The following is a 17,780-nucleotide window of genomic DNA, read 5'->3' as shown; positions in this document are numbered from 1 at the left end:
TGCCCCCCCTCCCTTCTTTGTTACTGTACCTGTCTTGCCCTTGCGTGATGGAAAAGGCAAGTTATATTCGAGAAAGAAAACGTTTCGAAATAAAATCAATCTCTTAACACCTAAATGATATTTGAGTGAGTAATTACTCCGACAAACACGTGCAACTATCTTCCTAATATAGTATGTAACGTCAATTAAAATTATGTTTACATAAATAATTTTAATTACATGGTATGGTGAAATATAATAGGATTGGAGAATTGTGCGAATTATATTTTGAGCCTAGTTTGGATTCAAAATTTAACTTATTTTATTTTATTATTATAATATTTTAATTTTTTATATAAAATATAATAAATAATTAAATTTTTTTAAATTTTTAAATAAAAATAATATTATAATAATATTTTATTTAATTCATTTAAAATCACTTCAACTCATCTTAAAATCTAAACTGAATTAATTATTTTCATCAGAATTTTGTCCAATCAATCAGAAGCACAATAATGTTTTTAATCTTAGTTGAAAGCCCTTGCGAACATTCGAGTTTTCAACCATGCTTATGAGTACTGAATTATTAGTGTCAAGATGCTCTCTTTTCTTTTTTCTTTCTTTTCTATTGCAATTTTGACTTTGTTTAGACCTGCATACGAATAGAAATCGGAAGTCGTTTTATCTCAATGGATGGAATTGTGAAATGAGTGTTAAATGAAGAAATATAATGAACTAAAGTCGGTGTGAGGTCTCTGAATGCAAGATGGAAGGAATAAGGTGGTTGCAGATAGATTTTCTACTAAAAGACTGATCTGGGTTGATTTCATCAACTCATCCTTTCTTCTTACACCATACGTTGATGGCTTTGTTGAACAAAGTTTTGAGGGGCAGGTGCCTTTAAGCTCGAGATATCCTTTGAATCAGGGACCTAGATTGCCTTACCGTTTTTGGCATATCAGAGTTTTTTTGTTTTTTTTTTAAACGAAAGATATTTATTAAAACTTCACTTATGACGGAGGAAAATTATGATCACAAACTTCAACTATTGCACGTTTGGACCAAGTCTTATTACAAAACTAAATATGACCTCATTTACAACGTAAATAAGGGATACTGGCTATGTCTATTGCCAAAGCACTCCTCACCATTCACGATAACTCATTACAATTATAAAAAATACGATCCTCCTTAAACTTTAGAGTTAATTATTCAATAATTAATCATACAAATGATTTGCTTGGTTAGGATGAAAAAGATTCTTTTATATTTTTTTAAAAAAATTTAATGACTTTAAATAGGAGACAAAAAAAAAATTAAAATATTTATTGCCACAATTTTCATTCCGTTTAAGAATGTTTAATAAATGTCGTAAAGATTAGAAATAGAAAAATTCTACTCCCCTTGTAAATATATATTTTTTAACCTAAGAATTTTAAGTTTTTATCCGAACTCAAACGGATAGATGATCCCTCTATCCTAATTTGGGTTATTATCCTAATTTGGGTTATAAGCTTGTTTGGATAGTAAGATGAGATAAGGTGGTTGTAAATAAAAGTTAAAAATTGAATAAAATATTAATAAAATATTATTTTTTAATATTATTATTCTTTTAAAATTAAAAAAAATTAAATTATTTATTATATTTTATATAAAAATTTTAAAAAATTATAATAATGAGATAAAGATAAAATAGAATCGTTTTTATATCCAAATCCAAAATTATTCTTTGGTTCCCCTCAAGGAAACAAAAGCTTTCAAACAGATGAAGTAGCACCAGCAGATAAGAGCAAAATCATCAAATACTATATGCTTTTCATTACCCATCCACTTCCAAATATTCCAAAAGTCACTTCTCGGTTACCGCCCTTTTTGTCTTTCTGATTATTTCCGATGTGCACAATACAAAAGCAGTACCATGAGTTCCGCACACTAGTGGGCGTATCGTTTAAACGCAATATAATATCTTTCTGCTCCGTCAGAAATCAATCCCAGAGAATAGCACATATCTGAAATGAAATTCGGGAAGGAGTTCAAGACCCACCTAGAGGAGACCATCCCGGCGTGGAGGGACAAGTTCCTCTGCTACAAGCCCCTCAAGAAGCTCCTCAAACACCACTTTCCCAATCCCGCCACCCCAGATTCCGATCTTCATCCGAACCATCTTAATAATACTAGCAGTACTGATGGTCTCGATAAAAAACCCACCTTGGCGGACCTCCAAGAATGGTTCATTCTTATTCTCAATGAAGAGCTCGACAAGTTCAACGATTTCTACGTTGATAAAGAGGAAGAATTCATCATACGCTTTCAGGTTCTTGGTTTTGACTTTTTTCTTTCGTAATCAGTTTCATGCGCTCGTCCCAATATATGTAGCTATGGTCTATGTGCGTGGATATGTCTTGTATCTATGTGCATGGATATGGCTTGTAGCTTAAAGGGTGATTCCGATTGTATAATTTGTTTTGCAAGTCTTTGTACCATATCTTTATTAACAACGTTTGGCGTTGGAAACTTGGAAATCGAAAACTTCAATTATGTACCGCTTGGAAGAGAGGTTGGGTCAAAAGGCTTTAGAATAAGCTGGACAGAAATTGATTGTACTGAATGTAAATGGAAGTAAAAGTATTAGAAGGTGAGGAAGCTTAGAGAGGTTATTACATGTAGGATTAGAAGGAAGGATTTGAATTAATTAAGTAGGGCGCTGACTGTTGTTTGTGTTGGGAGGAAAAATACATTGGCCCATAAATTGGGCCCAGCCCATCAAGATATCACTAGGAACAAAAGAGGGGACAAGAAGAATATAGGGGCTGTGAATGTCAGAGGGAGATAGGAAAGGATCAAGGAGAGCAAGTCAGACACGCTAATGAGATAAAGTCATGTCATGGCAGGGAGTATCAGAGCAGGCCATAAAGAGAGTAGGCCAAGGAAGGAAGTTGACATACGCAACAAATGCGTACATATATAAAGTATACAACCAGATGAAAAGACAGAGATAGACTAATGAGCGACTTCTACTCCAAAGGGAGACCGAGCTCTCCCTTAATTAGATCTTCTTCTTCAAGCAACCCCTCAAGGAAGATATCGCCCTCAACAAGAAGAGTTCCAACATTCTCTACACAGTGAGATATGAGGATCTATGAGTGATTGTAAACAGATATATATATACTATATTGGAGACATCCCTCCCCAAATCCCGTGGACGTAGACATATTGTCGAACTACGTAAATCTTGTGTCGTCTCTTTTTACTTTCACAGCACTTATTTTCCATTCACCGCCATGGATGTACGAGCCGCCACCATACAGCCACACCGGAACACTGCCGGGGGCTCCAAATAATTCACATTGCAGCACCGGGGATGTGGATTTGCCCAGGCCCGTGAAACACGACGTCAACAGTTTTATTTATTGAAAACATACCAAATCAAAGTTAATTTACATAAGATGAGTTGCAAAGTAGGGCATGGTATAGTAGTAGTGGTCTTTAGTTTGGAAGCCTTTTGTGTAATTTAATTTTCACCATCAGATTGCAGCCTATCTGCCAAATTGCCCTGGTTCAGATGGTTCATCAAATTTGCGTATCATTGATTTCATAGGAGATGGGTATCAAATCCTATTCGGTGTGGTAATGGGAGGCCAATACATGCCATGAAGATTTTCGAGAATAAAGTTCCAACAAGAACCTATGAAGGACATTTTGTTTTTTAGTGATGCTTTGGTGGTATTATTGATATCTGAACATTTCATTTATTCCAGATCTAATGAAAAGCACTAACCTCACAGTTCCACAACCGTCTTCCTTGGGAACTATAAAATCTAGTAGTTGCATTTGTTTTGGCTTGAATAATTGGGGCTCGATAATCTCTTCAACATGAGTCCGTATATTATATTTCTGAGTTTGGAAGACTATTGGCTGTTGCTTCTCTCATGCACATATTTGACCCTACTCCTAATGGCATGCACGACTCCTCGTCACCACCACACATATAGAGTGTGACATATAATTTATTCGTTTGTTCATCAATGTTTGAGGTGCAGACCGGGCTATGATGGCTGTGATAGCAATATGGCAATGGTTCTACCTTTTTACTTCGAATTTTTGCAAGTTCTCTGTTCTATAAGTAGAATTTCTCATGTTGTGATAAATTGTTAATATCATGAGTCTTAGTATCAGGCAGTACCTAAGATTTTAGTCTACAACGTAGTTTGTTAGATATAAGTTGAGTAAATGCAGTTCTTTTAATGAGTTGTGAAGTTGATGTTTTCCCCTCCTTTCTTCCTGTTGAATAACATATTCTTGAGGTCATGTGATGCTTGTTTTCTATTTGAAGTCTATTTTATGGGAGTCAATGGCTAGTCATTGGAGAATCCTCTGGGTTTATTCATATTGCTATTCATGTTTAGAATGGCGAGGCACCAACCAAATATTTAGCCTTACTCATCGATGCATATTTGCATTTTTATTCTTTATAGGTAGATTATTTGCAATTTTTTAACAGGAGCTGAAGGAAAGAATAGAGCAAGTTAAGGAGAAGAGCAGCAAAGGTGGAGTTTTCACATCAGAGAGTGAATTTAGTGAAGAAATGATGGAGATTCGGAAGGACTTCGTCACCATTCATGGGGAAATGGTGCTTCTAAAAAATTATAGCTCCTTAAATTTTGCAGGTATGACATTCGCTAATTTAGTTTCTCTTCTAAATATAACTGGGGTTGATATGAACTTTGTCATTATTCATGGATGCTACTGAAAAAATATTATAGCCTTGTAAATTCTAAATATACAACAAAGACGTCATAACCATTTTTTTGTTTGGTTTCCCGAGTGTCCAATTTGAATCTGTGAAGTGGAGCTTATCACCATTTACATTCTTTTTCTTCATCAGGGCTAGTTAAGATCTTGAAGAAGTATGACAAGCGAACTGGGGGACTGTTGTGTCTACCATTTACCCAACTTGCCCTTGATCAACCTTTTTTTACAACAGAAACGCTCACAAGATTAGTCCATGAGTGTGATGAGAATCTTGAACTCCTTTTCCCATTGGTAGCAGAAGTTATTGAATCTAATCCTTGTACGAAAGAACTATCAAGCCCACCACCATCTAATGCAGCAAATATCTCACCCAAGACACCATCAACTCTTGCAGAGGAAACTGTGGATCTATACCGTAGCACTATTGCGGCAATGAAAGCAATACGAGGCCTTCAAAAAGCAAGCTCCACCAGCAATCCAATGTCATTCTCATCCCTTTATAGAAACCGGGAGGATGAGAGTAATGGTGCTGTAACTGCTGAAAACTCTGCTTCAAACTCTTCAGCCTCCTTGCATACTGGGAAAGATGGTGATCATGAGGATTCACATTCCGTGTGACAGAGATCGTCTCTGTGGTTGCTGTAGTGTGCTTCTTTTAGCTTCTAGTTCTTGATACAAGCTGGAACTGAAAAACTGGTCTCCATGGCTCTGGGTAGAATTAGTTCCACAACCTTAATAAATTGTGATTCCAATGTGCCGAGTAAACTTGCGTGGCATTAAGTTGAATATTTTAATTGGCAGATTTGATTTCTGTGCATGGATTTGTAGAATAACACTGGTAATTTTTCTGCTGGTTCTTATATGAAAAAAATAAAATAAAATCTGCTGGTTGATGAATTTGTCTTCCAACTTTTTGGTTGGAAAAACGGTTACGACTTCCAGGGTAACGTAACAGCTGCTTGGGAACTGCTGGAGGCACCCCACAGGTCAAGCACAAAAGTAATGTTGTGGTAAACTTTGATATCATTCTCTATGATGTTGGACATGGTGTAATTGGTGCAGGTTCTCCAAGGCTCTAAAATTTAGAGTCTGTTTATCGTTGCCCCTGTTCTTTTGGGGTCCATCATGAACTTAAAACGCCCTGGCCTGCGCAGGAAAGCAGAACAGGGCGTTTTAGAGCCTTGGAGAACCTGCACCAAGGTTTGACTTTCGTGAAGGCAATGTTGTGTCTGACTTTCTAGCTAAGTGTGGGGCTGAAGGTTTGAACTCTGATTGGTCTGATATTCACATGCTGCCTAGCCTGTTGAGGGGTCTTCTCCGCATGGACAAATTGGGTATGCCCTACCTGAGGATATCATAAGCCTCTTGCCAGGTTTGTTTTGTGTTATTTGCTTGTCTAATTTTACTATCTTGGTATTTGCGTCTCTTTGTTCTTGTGTACTTGGCTTTTTGCAGGTTCCCCTCTTTGGCTTTCTTGGAAGTAGGTTATATATATTTCTTAAGACTTGTACTCTATATAGTTACACTGGTTTTGATGTCTGGGTGCTCTTTTTCTAGATTTAGGTTTTTGTACCTCCCAGGTGTCGTGATTGTAACCACAGTTTTCCTCCGCAAAAAATGAGGGCAATCAATAAAATTGGGGTTCCGTCCTCTTTTTTTTTTTTTTTTAAAAAAAAAAAAAAAAAGGCAGAACAGGTCCCACACAAATCTCCTCTCTCTCTCTGTCTTAGGTTCTGTGCTGGATTTTGGACGTTTGATCCCAAAGCCATTTCAAAGAGCACGGCTAGGGTAGTTTGAGAGAACAAACATGGTGGTGGTAAAGCATGCATTTTCAACTTCCACTCGAATTCCTTTTCAAATAGTTTCAATTGGCTCTTCTGTTTTTGTTCTCTCTCTCTCTCTACCCAAGCAATTTCAATCGACTCTTAGTGAAAGAGAAAGGTGGTGGTCACTAGTCATCATCCATCATAATTGCTAGGTTCGTGGTCTTTGCATCAATAGGGTCTGATGGAATGGTTCGATGTGCTTATCTAAAGCAGCATGCTTGGTATCTTGAGTCTTGAGAATTGTAGAGTACTAAGCTCTGCACATTGTCGTCAAACCCACTTCTTTGGGTTCACATCAGAGTCTATTACTACTCTCTCTCTCTCTCTCTCTCTCTCTCTATCTATGTAGACATTTTAATTTCACTCAAACTATAGATAATACAGATAAAATTAAAAACGTTAAGCAAAACCAATATCAAATAAATACCTATGTCCTTGTCTACCTTCAGTTAAAAGCAGACATGCATTTCAACTAAAAAAGACTAAAAACAAATAACTGTATATGAATGGTGATAGCCATCATTCAACCACCATTTTTTTGCTCTCTTCCGAGTTGTACATGCCTATATGTTCCTGTCTTCATCGTTGTAATGGTGGAAAGGTAGGGGCACTGACTTGAATGCTCGATACTTCCCAACATTGTTCAAGTGTTCATTCTCCAATCTGATCAGTTGAACATTAAATCATCATTAGCGTATGAGTGGAGTTTTGACTCTTGAGGCCTTAATTAATTATATTTGATCACGAATTGATTCATGGTGGTTGGCTTCATACATTCACAACTAAGTTCACCTACCACTGCATTATATATTATTAGTTCTCTGTCTTAAGTAGTACTGCTTTCCACCCAGAATCAATGGCTTCTGAGTTAAACAAGTGTATGTATATCAGCTCATATGACACGTGGAAACACAAACATATAGAAGCACATATACATTGTATATGCACTGCTAATCTCTGATATTGATCATGTACATGTATATATTAGTTTGGGGATTGAATACTACAAATGTATGAGTATTATATATAGCATACCTGAAGAAATTCCAAATTCCACGTCGAATGATCTCCAAGCAGGCAACTATTGCAATTAACGCTTGTCTATGCAGGAAAGGTGCTTCCCTAAACCCTAATACTGACTGCATCCAAGCAAGTCTCAGTACAACATTCAATGCCTGCAATTAACTGACGTTAATTAGCCATGGTTCAATTTCAGTAAACAAAGAAGAAGACTGAAGTACTATCTATGAGTACTCTTCCTCCCAGAGCAGCTGTGAAAATGCAATGACGATGAACGGCATATACATTCTTACCATTGCTGCAAAGTAAACACTTCTGTTCGATACAAGGAGTTTATCTCTCAGCCATGGGTTTTTGGAATCCCTTCTCAAAAGACCCCAATCTACGACAATGTCCCAATATGTAGCAATGATGGTTGCAACACCTGAACTCACTGCAGCCATTATCTTCCAAATCATCCCCTTTTGTAAATCATGAGTTGTCCTCATGGCAACTGCTACAAGTATTGAGAAGTATTTCAGTCCATTATACCCATGCATTGCATCTTTCTCCTCTATCAAGCGTCGAAGGCTCTAAAACATTAGACTGTTGTGAGCAAAAACTGTTGCCGCATGCGTAAAAACATGTATATTCAACATATAAACGGAAACTAAATACCTGCAGGAAACGCATCCAGTATGGAACTATTGCTACAACGAAATAAAAACTGTTATAAACACCACTTGCTTGGCACTTGTTTGATCTTATTTTGAAGTCACCCCAACCATAATAACAAACATAGAACTCAAGACTTCTGAAAGCCTGCACCTGAAATTATATCATAGACTCATAGTGTTAATCGATGCTTGCAATGGAGACAGTTCCGAGATTCCTCATGTCATCCACACCCTCATCATAATTTTAGGCTAAATTTATAATATAATTAAGTTGAAGTTCTTAAATGAAAAGTAATATATCTCATTAATTCTCATTTAAAGTTGTAAAGACTTTTAGCTTTCCTAATTGTAGAAACTTACGCAAAAGCATGACGATTGACGAGTATCAATAATTAATATGCTAACGTAAGCATGATGTCTAACCTGGCTAGTTAGCTGGTCTGCCAAGAAAAAATCTTGGAGGGTAACCTACGGTGGAGAAAAGATAAGAACATTAATTAAACTCGTGTTTACATGTGGGTGTAAATGATTGGTATCGCTGTTACAAATTCTAATTAATTCCCACCATACCTTGTACAGAGGAGCACAAAGACAATGAAACGCTGATTGGATTAGGATGAAGCGACTTGAACGGTATATGATGTTGAAGGGACAGAATATTATGAGAACCACAACCTGCGCGCATTACTTAAAAGGATCAATGGTTCATACCCATCTGGGGAATTTTGTTTATGTGAAATGCTTTTCTGAAGAGATTGTGCAGTAAAGTTTACAGTAAGTAATCCCAAAGGGACTAGTTCTGTTAAGGCTCCGAAGCTTCTTGTTCTTTCGTCCATTTCCATATCTAAATTTGAAATGACGCCAACCAATGCAAGTACAGCAAGAACTGAACTGAGAAGAAAGACTTGTCTGTAACCCAATTCTGTTCCTTGCTTGAAGCCGAAAATAAACGAATAATTGACTCTGAAACGCCTCCAAAAGTATATGTTTGCAGAGTACATAAGCATATGCAGGACAATGAATCCGAACAAGCTGCAAACACGGGCACAAACATTATTACAGATTATAATATGAGCATGCACTAAGTTTATAGGAGATAAGTATTAAATGGTTTGTCCCAACACCTGGAACTGTTACCTGTAAAGAGGAAACATGTTATCCATGTACTGAGTACGCCCATGGCTTTTCAGCAGATCTCTTGCATGTATAAGCACAACGGTGGCTACTACAAGTGCAAGTGAGCAGCCAGAGAAGAAACCTGAAGATTTATTTAGAACATTTAAGTAGATTGATGTATGATGAGCATAGATGATGACTAATCTTTACTATTTCATTTGAAAATTAGTTTGGAAAACAATGTTCCGAGGCCATTGAACAGCTTAATTAGGAACTTTGCCTCATCTCACCCAAGGAAAACGTAATCCGATGTCTCTCCCTTCTGGCTTTTGGCCTTAAAATCTTCATTCCTTTTCTATGATTTCCATTTGCAAAGTGCTTAATGAAGGTAGCCTCCACCCTTTCCATGAGCCTAGTAATCTGCGGGGGCACGAGATTGAAAAGAAGGAAACTGTTCATTTAGAATCCGCTCAGAGTAGCATAAGCTGAATTATTTCCTGATCTATAATAACTAACCTCATCCGAGCTACCGAGATAAGAATTGTCCACCATCGCCATATAAGTCTTTGATGCATTTCTTGAAGTGATCTGTGGTAGTGAAGCCAGTCTGTCAGAATAAAAACCTTGTAGTATCTGATTGATGAAAATAGGAACAGAAACTTTTTGACCTTTTCATACTTCTTCATGATCTTTGAAAATGCCAATAGATTCAAAAAGCTGTTACATTCATGATTAAAACTAGGTTCAGGTAAACTCCATCCGCAAAGATCGTAGATAAGAAAATGACTTTGTTTATAATCATATGATTATTGAAGAACACCGTGTTACCAGTAGCTCTTCAGAATTTGCAGCTTTCGATAGAATTCAGTAAAAGCCTGTGTCATTAGTTCCTCTGCTTTCCTAAGCTCTTTCTTGCCGAAGGACGTGGCGGAATTCGTACTCATGAGAATGGCTTTCAAAGTAGATACTGGAGTTTCTGGGGTGAGATTATTGATCTGTGCATGATCCAGTATTTCTAATGATGTTGGCCTCGATCCTTGGATGGAAATCTTTTGTCCCTTGCCCTTCCTATAATTGTCTCCAGAATTCTCGAAAATCTCGTTTTGGTTTTGCTCTTCCAAATTTCCTTCAGCGCTCATCTCAATTTCTTGAATCAAATCCATATGCTGCCGTCCAGGATTTCTCTCATTGCTTGCAAGATTTTCCAAATCAGCTCCAAGAAAATGAGATTTCACCATCGGTTTATCCACATTTATGCGAACAGCAATCAAAGCATCCATCTGCTCAGTCAATTCATTTGCCTCGTCCATAACTTCCTGCACCTTCATTTTGTAGAAGTTTAAGACCTTATTGAACTCATCATCAAGCCTCCTGAAGAAAACAAGCTCGTACTCTCCGCCGGTGTCGGAAGACATGAGGAACATGGTTTGGTAGTGCCCATCTGCGCCCTCCTGCTGCTCCACTGCATGAACAAGAATTACTTCATCCTCATTCTTTCTCGGAGAGCTTCTGTGCCGGCTTGTTAGCCCGCTAAAAGCTCTGTAGAAGGAAACCTTTCTTTTCAAAGAACTTTTTGAGGTCGATGCGGCCATGACTGGCGTTGATACGCTTCTTTGTCTGATCCGCCCGATATCTTTCAACACTGTTTTCAGACTGTTGTAGTCCATGTACGCGTCACGCCATTCCTGCACCATCTGTGCCGCGAATTCTTTTCCGAACTTCATCTTCTTTCCAAAAAAAAAAATCAGCTTTTGCAGATTATAGTATATATACACACACATACATATGCATTGACGTGCATGCTTCTTATATTAAGATTGGCAGATGATTGTATTTTACTTTTGAGCCTGGCCGGAGTATTATCCACTTGCATCAATTAATTAACCGAGAGAGAGAAAGAGAGAGAGAGATGATTGTCATGGAACGGGAGAAGAAAAGAAAAATATAAAAACACAGAAAGTCAAATTAATTGTCCCGCTTATTCAATATTGCGCTGAATTAAATTAGGTATATTGTACGTAAGGGTTGTTCATCTGTCACTGTTTTCCAAATAACTAGTAATAAGTGGCCATTCATCTCTATTGTTAGTAGCTAACCACTACAAAAGAATATAGAATTTAAAAGAAATCAGCGACAGAAACATCGACAGCGAGTTCATTTTGTCTGTATGCATGCGGTTCCAGCTGCGTGGAAATTTGATATTGTTTCAACTTTGAAGCAATCTACATTATTGGCTTTCTCCATTGCAATATATAGTCTTTATAAATTTTAGTTTGACTTTGGAAATGTTCGATCGTATCAATATTATATGTGGTCGACATGATGATCAGTACGGACATCATCTTGATATTTCTAAAATATTCCTATCCAGTGCATGGAACCTTCTGTGAATTTTTCATTTCAAATAGAGTACTTTTGACTTCAAATACAATTAAGTACCATACCAATTGGCCATATTGCTCTCGTATTGATACCAGACTAGTCTAATCTTGATGAACTTCAAGTGATCTGGTCTTGTTTTCAGGCTTGGTCATGCATGTTCCTTTCTCGAGCTTTTTCTTGAAATAGGTCCGATTTTGGAATTTGGACTGAATTAAGATTAATTCAGTTTAGTCTAATTTTAAGCTGAGTCTAATATCCAAACACTCAACTCTTAAATCACTAAACTCAAGTCCTTTTTACATATGAGACTGATAATCTTTTTCAACTTAAAACTTCTTTACATGCGGGACTCACAATTTTTTTCAACTTTTCATAAATACATCTCAACTCATTTTAACATTCAAACACATCTAAACTTATCTTAGATGAGTCTCACAAAACTCACTCCATCATCTCAACTCACTATAACTCATTTTAGCTCAACTTAACTCAACATCCAAACGAGCCCTTACCAACAGTACGTACGTCACTCTAGCATGAAAAACCATGTCAACATTGGATCGCCACCCAGAAGAAGAAGAAGAAGAAGATCAAGCAGCAGCAGCAGTGGAAATAGCAGTGTGAATGCATGCTGTCATTTCAGATCGTTCATTTTTCCTCCCTCTTTTGTAGGGACAACACCAAATTAATTACAACCTTGATACTTTCATGCTATATAGCTGATAAAACCATTATTAGATTAAAGTAAAAACTAACTATTTTTTTTTTTTTTTATGACAGAAATTTCATTTCTGACTTAAAATCAATTACGTGGCAGCATCTTAAACAAGAGTTCTTCGTAGAATAAAATCAGGTGGAGAATACCACCATACTGAAGCGTCATTGATACATTTAGCATGAATATATCACAAGTAAATGAGCAGCTGTACATTTCCTTCTCTACCAACTTGGGATACTTTATAGAAATCAAAAGACTAGAGTAGAGCAATAATTTTATCTCTGCCAGAATAGAGCCTTGATGAAAACAAAGTATATATATTCTCTCTATTTAGACAATCTACAATACATGAGAATCACCTTCTTGGAAAAGCCTATATTGCACACCATTTATAACCCTCTAAATGCTATTTAGATAATGAGTTCAAGATTAGATAAGTTGAGATAAAAGTTGAAAGTTGAATAAAATGTTATTAAAATATTACTTTTTAATATTATTATTATTGTTTTGAGATTTGAAAAAGTTAAATTGTTTATTATATTTTATGTATAAATTTTAAAAAATTATAATGATGAGATGAAACACTTCTTATATCCAAACCGGGTCTAAGTACTGCATTGGCCTTAACATCGTCCACCTCTGCAATAGCCTCTTCATTTTTTTCTCACAGCTGTAATAACAATGCCCCTTGCATCCAGTAAGAAGCAAATACACCCCTGTTGCAAGATGGGTATTGTTGAATGTATACTTTTCCAAACATATGAAGGCTTTGATCCCAAAGAAGATGGTAAGAAATCAGTATTTGGAAAATATTTTGTTAGAAAAACTTTGGAACCAAGAGACTCACAATTGAATAAAATTCTCCACCCATGCTTTGCTAGTAAGGCTAAATTAAAATCTTCCAAACTTTTGAACACCATTCTGCCCATGTGTTTTGACCTAGATAACCTCTTCCAACTTTCCAATGCACTACAAGAAAAATAGGCTTTTGTGACCATTTAATTAAGACGAAAAGGTTATTTGTGACCAAAACAGACTCATTTTGACTGTAAATAATCATTTCGCTGAAATTAAATAGTTACAAATAAGCAGTTTTCTTGTAGTGATGAATTCTCCGTTCATCTCCTACTTGTCCCCACCATTAAACTCTCAAGCTCTCTACACAATTGTTTTGATAGTTTAAAACAACTCATGGCATTAATTAGGAATAACCTGCAATACTACCTTAATCAATATTTCACGACCTGTTTGAGATTACAACTTTTCCTTCCAGCCTTGTAATTTATGCCAAACTTTCGTTAATGCATATGATGCTTTTGAAAGAATATAGCTTTGATATACCAATCAAAGCTGGTAGGCATAAATATTTTCAATGACTTGTGGCTTCGTGAACTACCCATAACGCGTCAATCATTCTCTGTTCATCAAGACTAGTATGGAAAAAAAGTGATTTATTTATGTCTTTCCCTAAACATACAAAAATGTTTACGGTTTAAACGAACAAATATGGAAAATTAAAAGAATGCATGACGACTTCAACGTCATTAAAATTGATTACTCTAAAGATTTGATTACATTTCGTACGTGCGGTAAAATTGATTAGTAGAGCTTATTCGGATAGTGAGATGGAAGATTTAGATGAGTTGGATAAAATATTATTTTTAATATTATTATTATTTTAAAATTTAAAAAAATTAAATTATTTATTATATTTTATATAAAAATTTTAAAAAATTATAATAATAAAATAAAATAAAATGAATTTATTTCTCCATACAAGCTCTTAGATTTGATTGGCGCTCGTAGAAATTAACAAGGCAAGTAAATTTACTGAACGTACTTTTTTTTAGCACGGCCTTCGCTTTAAGCCGGTCGTTGATTTGCTCGTAGTGACGTTAAAAGAACACAACGTTAGATCCCAGTACTTACTCCCAGAAGCAAGCTTTGCTTTTTTTCACCCAACGTCGGAATTCTTCGCCAAATTTGAAGGATATCCTTCTCCTTAATTTTCTGCCAAACATGTCTGGTTTTATAATGAATCTGCATCTAATTGTAACCATAGTGTTAGTCATATTCCTAATGTCTGCGCGCTCCATGCGTTTCGACCTCCGTTCGGGGGCCACAAAATGCATATCGGAGGACATTAAGAGCAAGGCAATGAGCGTGGGCAAGTACAGCGTCGTCAATCCCAACGAAGGCTTTCCTGTCCCTGATTCCCACAAGATCACCGTCAGGGTAATGCCCAGGATCATCACCGCTAAGCGCACGGGCATCCGTGTGCACATCATTTTTGCATGCCCCAAACGGGCCAAACCCCACCCCATTTTTCCTGGAGTTTTTTTCATTTTTTGTTTTTCGAACTGGGCCTCTGCTAATATGTCCGTATCTGCCAATTTTCCATCTCTCTGCATGTGTTCGATGCATACGCTGGCTTTTTTGGGGGATTAATGCAAAATTCAAACCTTGAAAATGGTTATCCATACATATCTAATGCACAAAGAAAATGGTAAGACTATTTTCTCAAATTACTATTAGTGGAGCCCCCCCCCCCCCCCCAAAAAAAAAAAAAAAAAAAAACTTGGAGCAAAGATACTTGCTGTAAAAACAAGGTTCAGTACTTAGTTAGAGGCGGTATTTGGACTAAATTAAGCAATGATTAAATTGAAATCAGAAGCTTATGTGAGTCTCTGTTCTAAATTTTGGATTTTTTTAAGCATCAGTTTTTTGTTTTGTTTTGTTTTGTAATTTGTGGATTTTTTGGGCTTGATTTTGGAGGATTTACGTGGTAGCGATCGGGGTTTTTATTAGGTCAATTCGCCTCATGGTGTTAAGTACCACCATGGGGATCACGTGGAAGCGGGTAATTTTGCGTTTACTGGGGCTGAGCCTGGTGATTATACAGCTTGTTTTTGGGCGCCTGATCGTAAGCCCCCGGTGACAGTGGGGGTTGATTTTGATTGGAGAACTGGAGTTGCTGCGACAGACTGGTCCAACGTTGCTAAGAAAGGGCAGATTGAAGTAAGTACTGTTATTTCATTTCTTACCGGGTTTTCATTCGTCTTTGGTGTCATATGAGATGAGTTGGAATTTAAAGACTTGCTATCTTGTTGGTTTCTAACTTACTATCGTGTTACTGCTGCATAATTTTTTTCTTGGATGCGGAGAGTGTTGTCAGTTTGGACTTAATAATTTAGCAAATCTCCATTTCTTAAACTTATGTTTCAATTTTGGGGCCTCTTCTATGATAATTACATGTCAATGCACAAGGTAGTCAGCTGATGCAGATCTCTGGTTCTGTTCCTGAGTCTGGGAAAAAGCTTGGTGAATGAAGCTTCTGGAAAATTACCACTAGCTTGCACAGGCAAGTTGTGGTTACACAATACTGGATGATGGTGACAATGTATATCAGAAGTTGGTGCTGGGAAGTTTACAACAACTACATCCTCTTAGGATTCACCTGTTTTCATTTAAGATACTCAAGTTCCTTAGTATAAAAAAATTTGGAGCTCGGGCGTTTTAGGCATTTTAATATAATTTTAATGGGAACATCATATGTTAATGCCAAACAAAAGAAGAGGAATGCTCGTTCCTATACCTTTAGGAGTGGGTATTCCTATTCCGCCTGCCAAGCATGACCTTAGTCTATTATGTCTTGTATCATGTGCAATCTGAAAAATAGTACTGCTCCTCAGGGAGTTTACTTAAGAAGGCATTCCTCTGATCTACAGCTTTGTTCTAGCATATCGTGATCTTTTTTTTTTTTTCCTGCTTCTGGTGCGAATCGTTGTTGAAGAATCTCATCAGATTTCAACAATCATGAAATATTGTCACAGTTTAGCATCAGCTTAGGAATATGCATGAAATAGTCAATTAAATGATCTCATTCATTCCAATCGGATGAATTCTTTTCTAGCTCAGTATCCAAAGCCCATTATTATTTGAAATTTTCCAAACCAGTTACAGTAGTTATTTTGCGGGATTAATCTTATATTATGATGGATGTTAGTAGCTCCTATTCCTGTTGTTATCTTAATGTTTTGATTCTATAGTTTGGTGATCATTTTTGTTTTTATATGAAGAGTCCAAGCAATTAGTAAAAATGCATGCTTCACATGGTTTGCTGATGCATTATCTCATATTGTGCTAGGTGATGGAACTTGAGTTGAAGAAATTGCATGCAACTGTCGTATCCATTCACGATGAGATGTTTTATCTTCGTGAGAGGTATGAATACTAATTGATTTTTGTGAATGAAAACTTCAATGACCTTATGCATTCAATTGACTTAACTTTAACACCTTGCTTGATTGATGTATTTGCTTCTGGGGAAGGGATGCTTATTGGAAAAGTTTGTACTTAATGCCATTGTTTCTGCAAATTCATGTTCCACACATGTATGTGTCCGGAACTACAAATCTCAAAATCCTGCCTACTTTGCTAGTGTTCAAGAATCGGTTGTACTCTAGATACAAACACGTTACTCCAACCCTTTTCTTGCTTGTAGAGAAAAGAGAAAAGTGCGGAAGATTTAATTTCCCAAATTTCTAATAGGAAATGATTTTTAACTTTGTAAAACCATTTATACCAAGACCTTGGATTTGAATAACCATTTACCTTAAGAGTTTGTATCCAAACAAATTTCTGTGCTCTGGTTTGTTTATGCTGAGGGGCACCATTCCCTTCCAGTTTATATCTGATCATGTATTCTTTTCTTTTTTTTGGTGATCTAGGGAGGAAGAAATGCAACTACTTAATAGAGCAACCAACACTAAGATGGCTACTTTTAGTTTCCTCTCGCTTGTGGTTTGCATGTCAGTAGCCGTTTTGCAGCTATGGCATCTGAAGACATTCTTTGAGAGAAAGAAGCTCCTCTAGATCTAATTTAACAACCAATTACTGTTCTTTTCTTTATTATTAATCTCTCATGGGCTATATATTATCACCAATTCATTGGTTGGACTATTCGTACTTCTTACAAAGTAGTTTTTAAACAATTCTCGGCAATTTATCGAAGTTGATGCCATTCATAGTTTTGTAGAATACTTCTTTAAAAATGAACAAAATATGAGATCAGTGATCATGTATGGGTCTGTGTTACGATTCACATCGAATAAGTATGAAATTGATTGGTGGTTTATAAGGCTTTAAACATCCTTTTCTTGTAAATTGATTTTCAAGGATGAATTCTACCTAGTGAGTTCATAACAATATGTGGTGGGATGGGCAAGTATCTGCTGGGTGGCGTGGGAAATGCAACTATTTAGGGGGATAACGCATACAATTAACAGAAACCCAAAGATCATAACAAGTCATATTTTGTTGGCTTGC

General features: G+C 36.5%; 3 protein-coding genes across 4 annotated transcripts; 2 read left to right on the top strand and 1 right to left on the bottom strand.

The window, feature by feature from the left end:
- Positions 1-1,700: 1,700 nt before the first annotated feature.
- Positions 1,701-5,631, top strand: LOC108985939 (SPX domain-containing protein 4-like). Its single transcript, XM_018958416.2, has 3 exons — positions 1,701-2,296; positions 4,484-4,649; positions 4,868-5,631. Exons 1-3 carry the CDS (start codon positions 1,997-1,999, stop codon positions 5,350-5,352), a joined length of 951 nt encoding a protein of 316 aa, XP_018813961.2. The 5' UTR covers positions 1,701-1,996; the 3' UTR covers positions 5,353-5,631.
- A 1,299-nt stretch (positions 5,632-6,930) lies between these two features.
- Positions 6,931-11,179, bottom strand: LOC108985941 (phosphate transporter PHO1 homolog 9-like). 2 transcript variants are annotated; one of them, XM_035694469.1, is made up of 12 exons: positions 10,181-11,179; positions 10,031-10,069; positions 9,869-9,959; positions 9,643-9,772; positions 9,374-9,494; positions 9,010-9,268; positions 8,807-8,911; positions 8,660-8,704; positions 8,238-8,387; positions 7,874-8,152; positions 7,596-7,735; positions 6,931-7,223 (listed from the first exon to the last, which is right to left on the bottom strand). In XM_035694469.1, exons 1-12 carry the CDS (start codon positions 11,131-11,133, stop codon positions 7,124-7,126), a joined length of 2,412 nt encoding a protein of 803 aa, XP_035550362.1. In that variant the 5' UTR covers positions 11,134-11,179; the 3' UTR covers positions 6,931-7,123. The 2 variants fall into 2 exon arrangements, with proteins under 2 accessions (XP_035550362.1, XP_018813963.1); XM_018958418.2 differs by having other exon boundaries at positions 9,869-9,940; positions 10,021-10,069; positions 10,181-11,178.
- Positions 11,180-14,363: 3,184 nt separating this feature from the next.
- Positions 14,364-17,465, top strand: LOC108985944 (transmembrane emp24 domain-containing protein p24delta9-like). The gene is made up of 4 exons (XM_018958421.2): positions 14,364-14,687; positions 15,261-15,470; positions 16,600-16,676; positions 17,183-17,465. Exons 1-4 carry the CDS (start codon positions 14,472-14,474, stop codon positions 17,325-17,327), a joined length of 648 nt encoding a protein of 215 aa, XP_018813966.1. The 5' UTR covers positions 14,364-14,471; the 3' UTR covers positions 17,328-17,465.
- The last annotated feature ends 315 nt before the right edge of the window (positions 17,466-17,780 follow it).

The sequence above is a fragment of the Juglans regia genome, chromosome 10 (genome assembly GCF_001411555.2).
Source record: "Juglans regia cultivar Chandler chromosome 10, Walnut 2.0, whole genome shotgun sequence".
Taxonomy (NCBI): domain Eukaryota; kingdom Viridiplantae; phylum Streptophyta; class Magnoliopsida; order Fagales; family Juglandaceae; genus Juglans; species Juglans regia.
The sequence above is the reverse complement of the archived record's forward strand: the minus strand, read 5'-3'. Positions and strand labels throughout refer to the sequence as shown.

Bases quoted from the DNA above. Each gene is read 5' to 3' on its own strand.
- LOC108985939 (XM_018958416.2), top strand. From the start codon at position 1,997: ATGAAATTCGGGAAGGAGTTCAAGACCCACCTAGAGGAGACCATCCCG. The intron at 2,297-4,483 runs GTTCTTGGTTTT...ATTTTTTAACAG, and splicing joins AATTCATCATACGCTTTCAG to GAGCTGAAGGAAAGAATAGA. The intron at 4,650-4,867 runs GTATGACATTCG...TTTCTTCATCAG, and splicing joins TAGCTCCTTAAATTTTGCAG to GGCTAGTTAAGATCTTGAAG.
- LOC108985941 (XM_035694469.1), bottom strand. From the start codon at position 11,133: ATGTGTGTGTATATATACTATAATCTGCAAAAGCTGATTTTTTTTTTT. The intron at 8,912-9,009 runs GTAAACTTTACT...TAATGCGCGCAG, and splicing joins TCCCTTTGGGATTACTTACT to GTTGTGGTTCTCATAATATT. The intron at 7,736-7,873 runs GTAAGAATGTAT...AGTTAATTGCAG, and splicing joins GTGTTTACTTTGCAGCAATG to GCATTGAATGTTGTACTGAG.
- LOC108985944 (XM_018958421.2), top strand. From the start codon at position 14,472: ATGTCTGGTTTTATAATGAATCTGCATCTAATTGTAACCATAGTGTTA. The intron at 14,688-15,260 runs GTAATGCCCAGG...GGTTTTTATTAG, and splicing joins CCCACAAGATCACCGTCAGG to GTCAATTCGCCTCATGGTGT. The intron at 16,677-17,182 runs GTATGAATACTA...TTGGTGATCTAG, and splicing joins ATGTTTTATCTTCGTGAGAG to GGAGGAAGAAATGCAACTAC.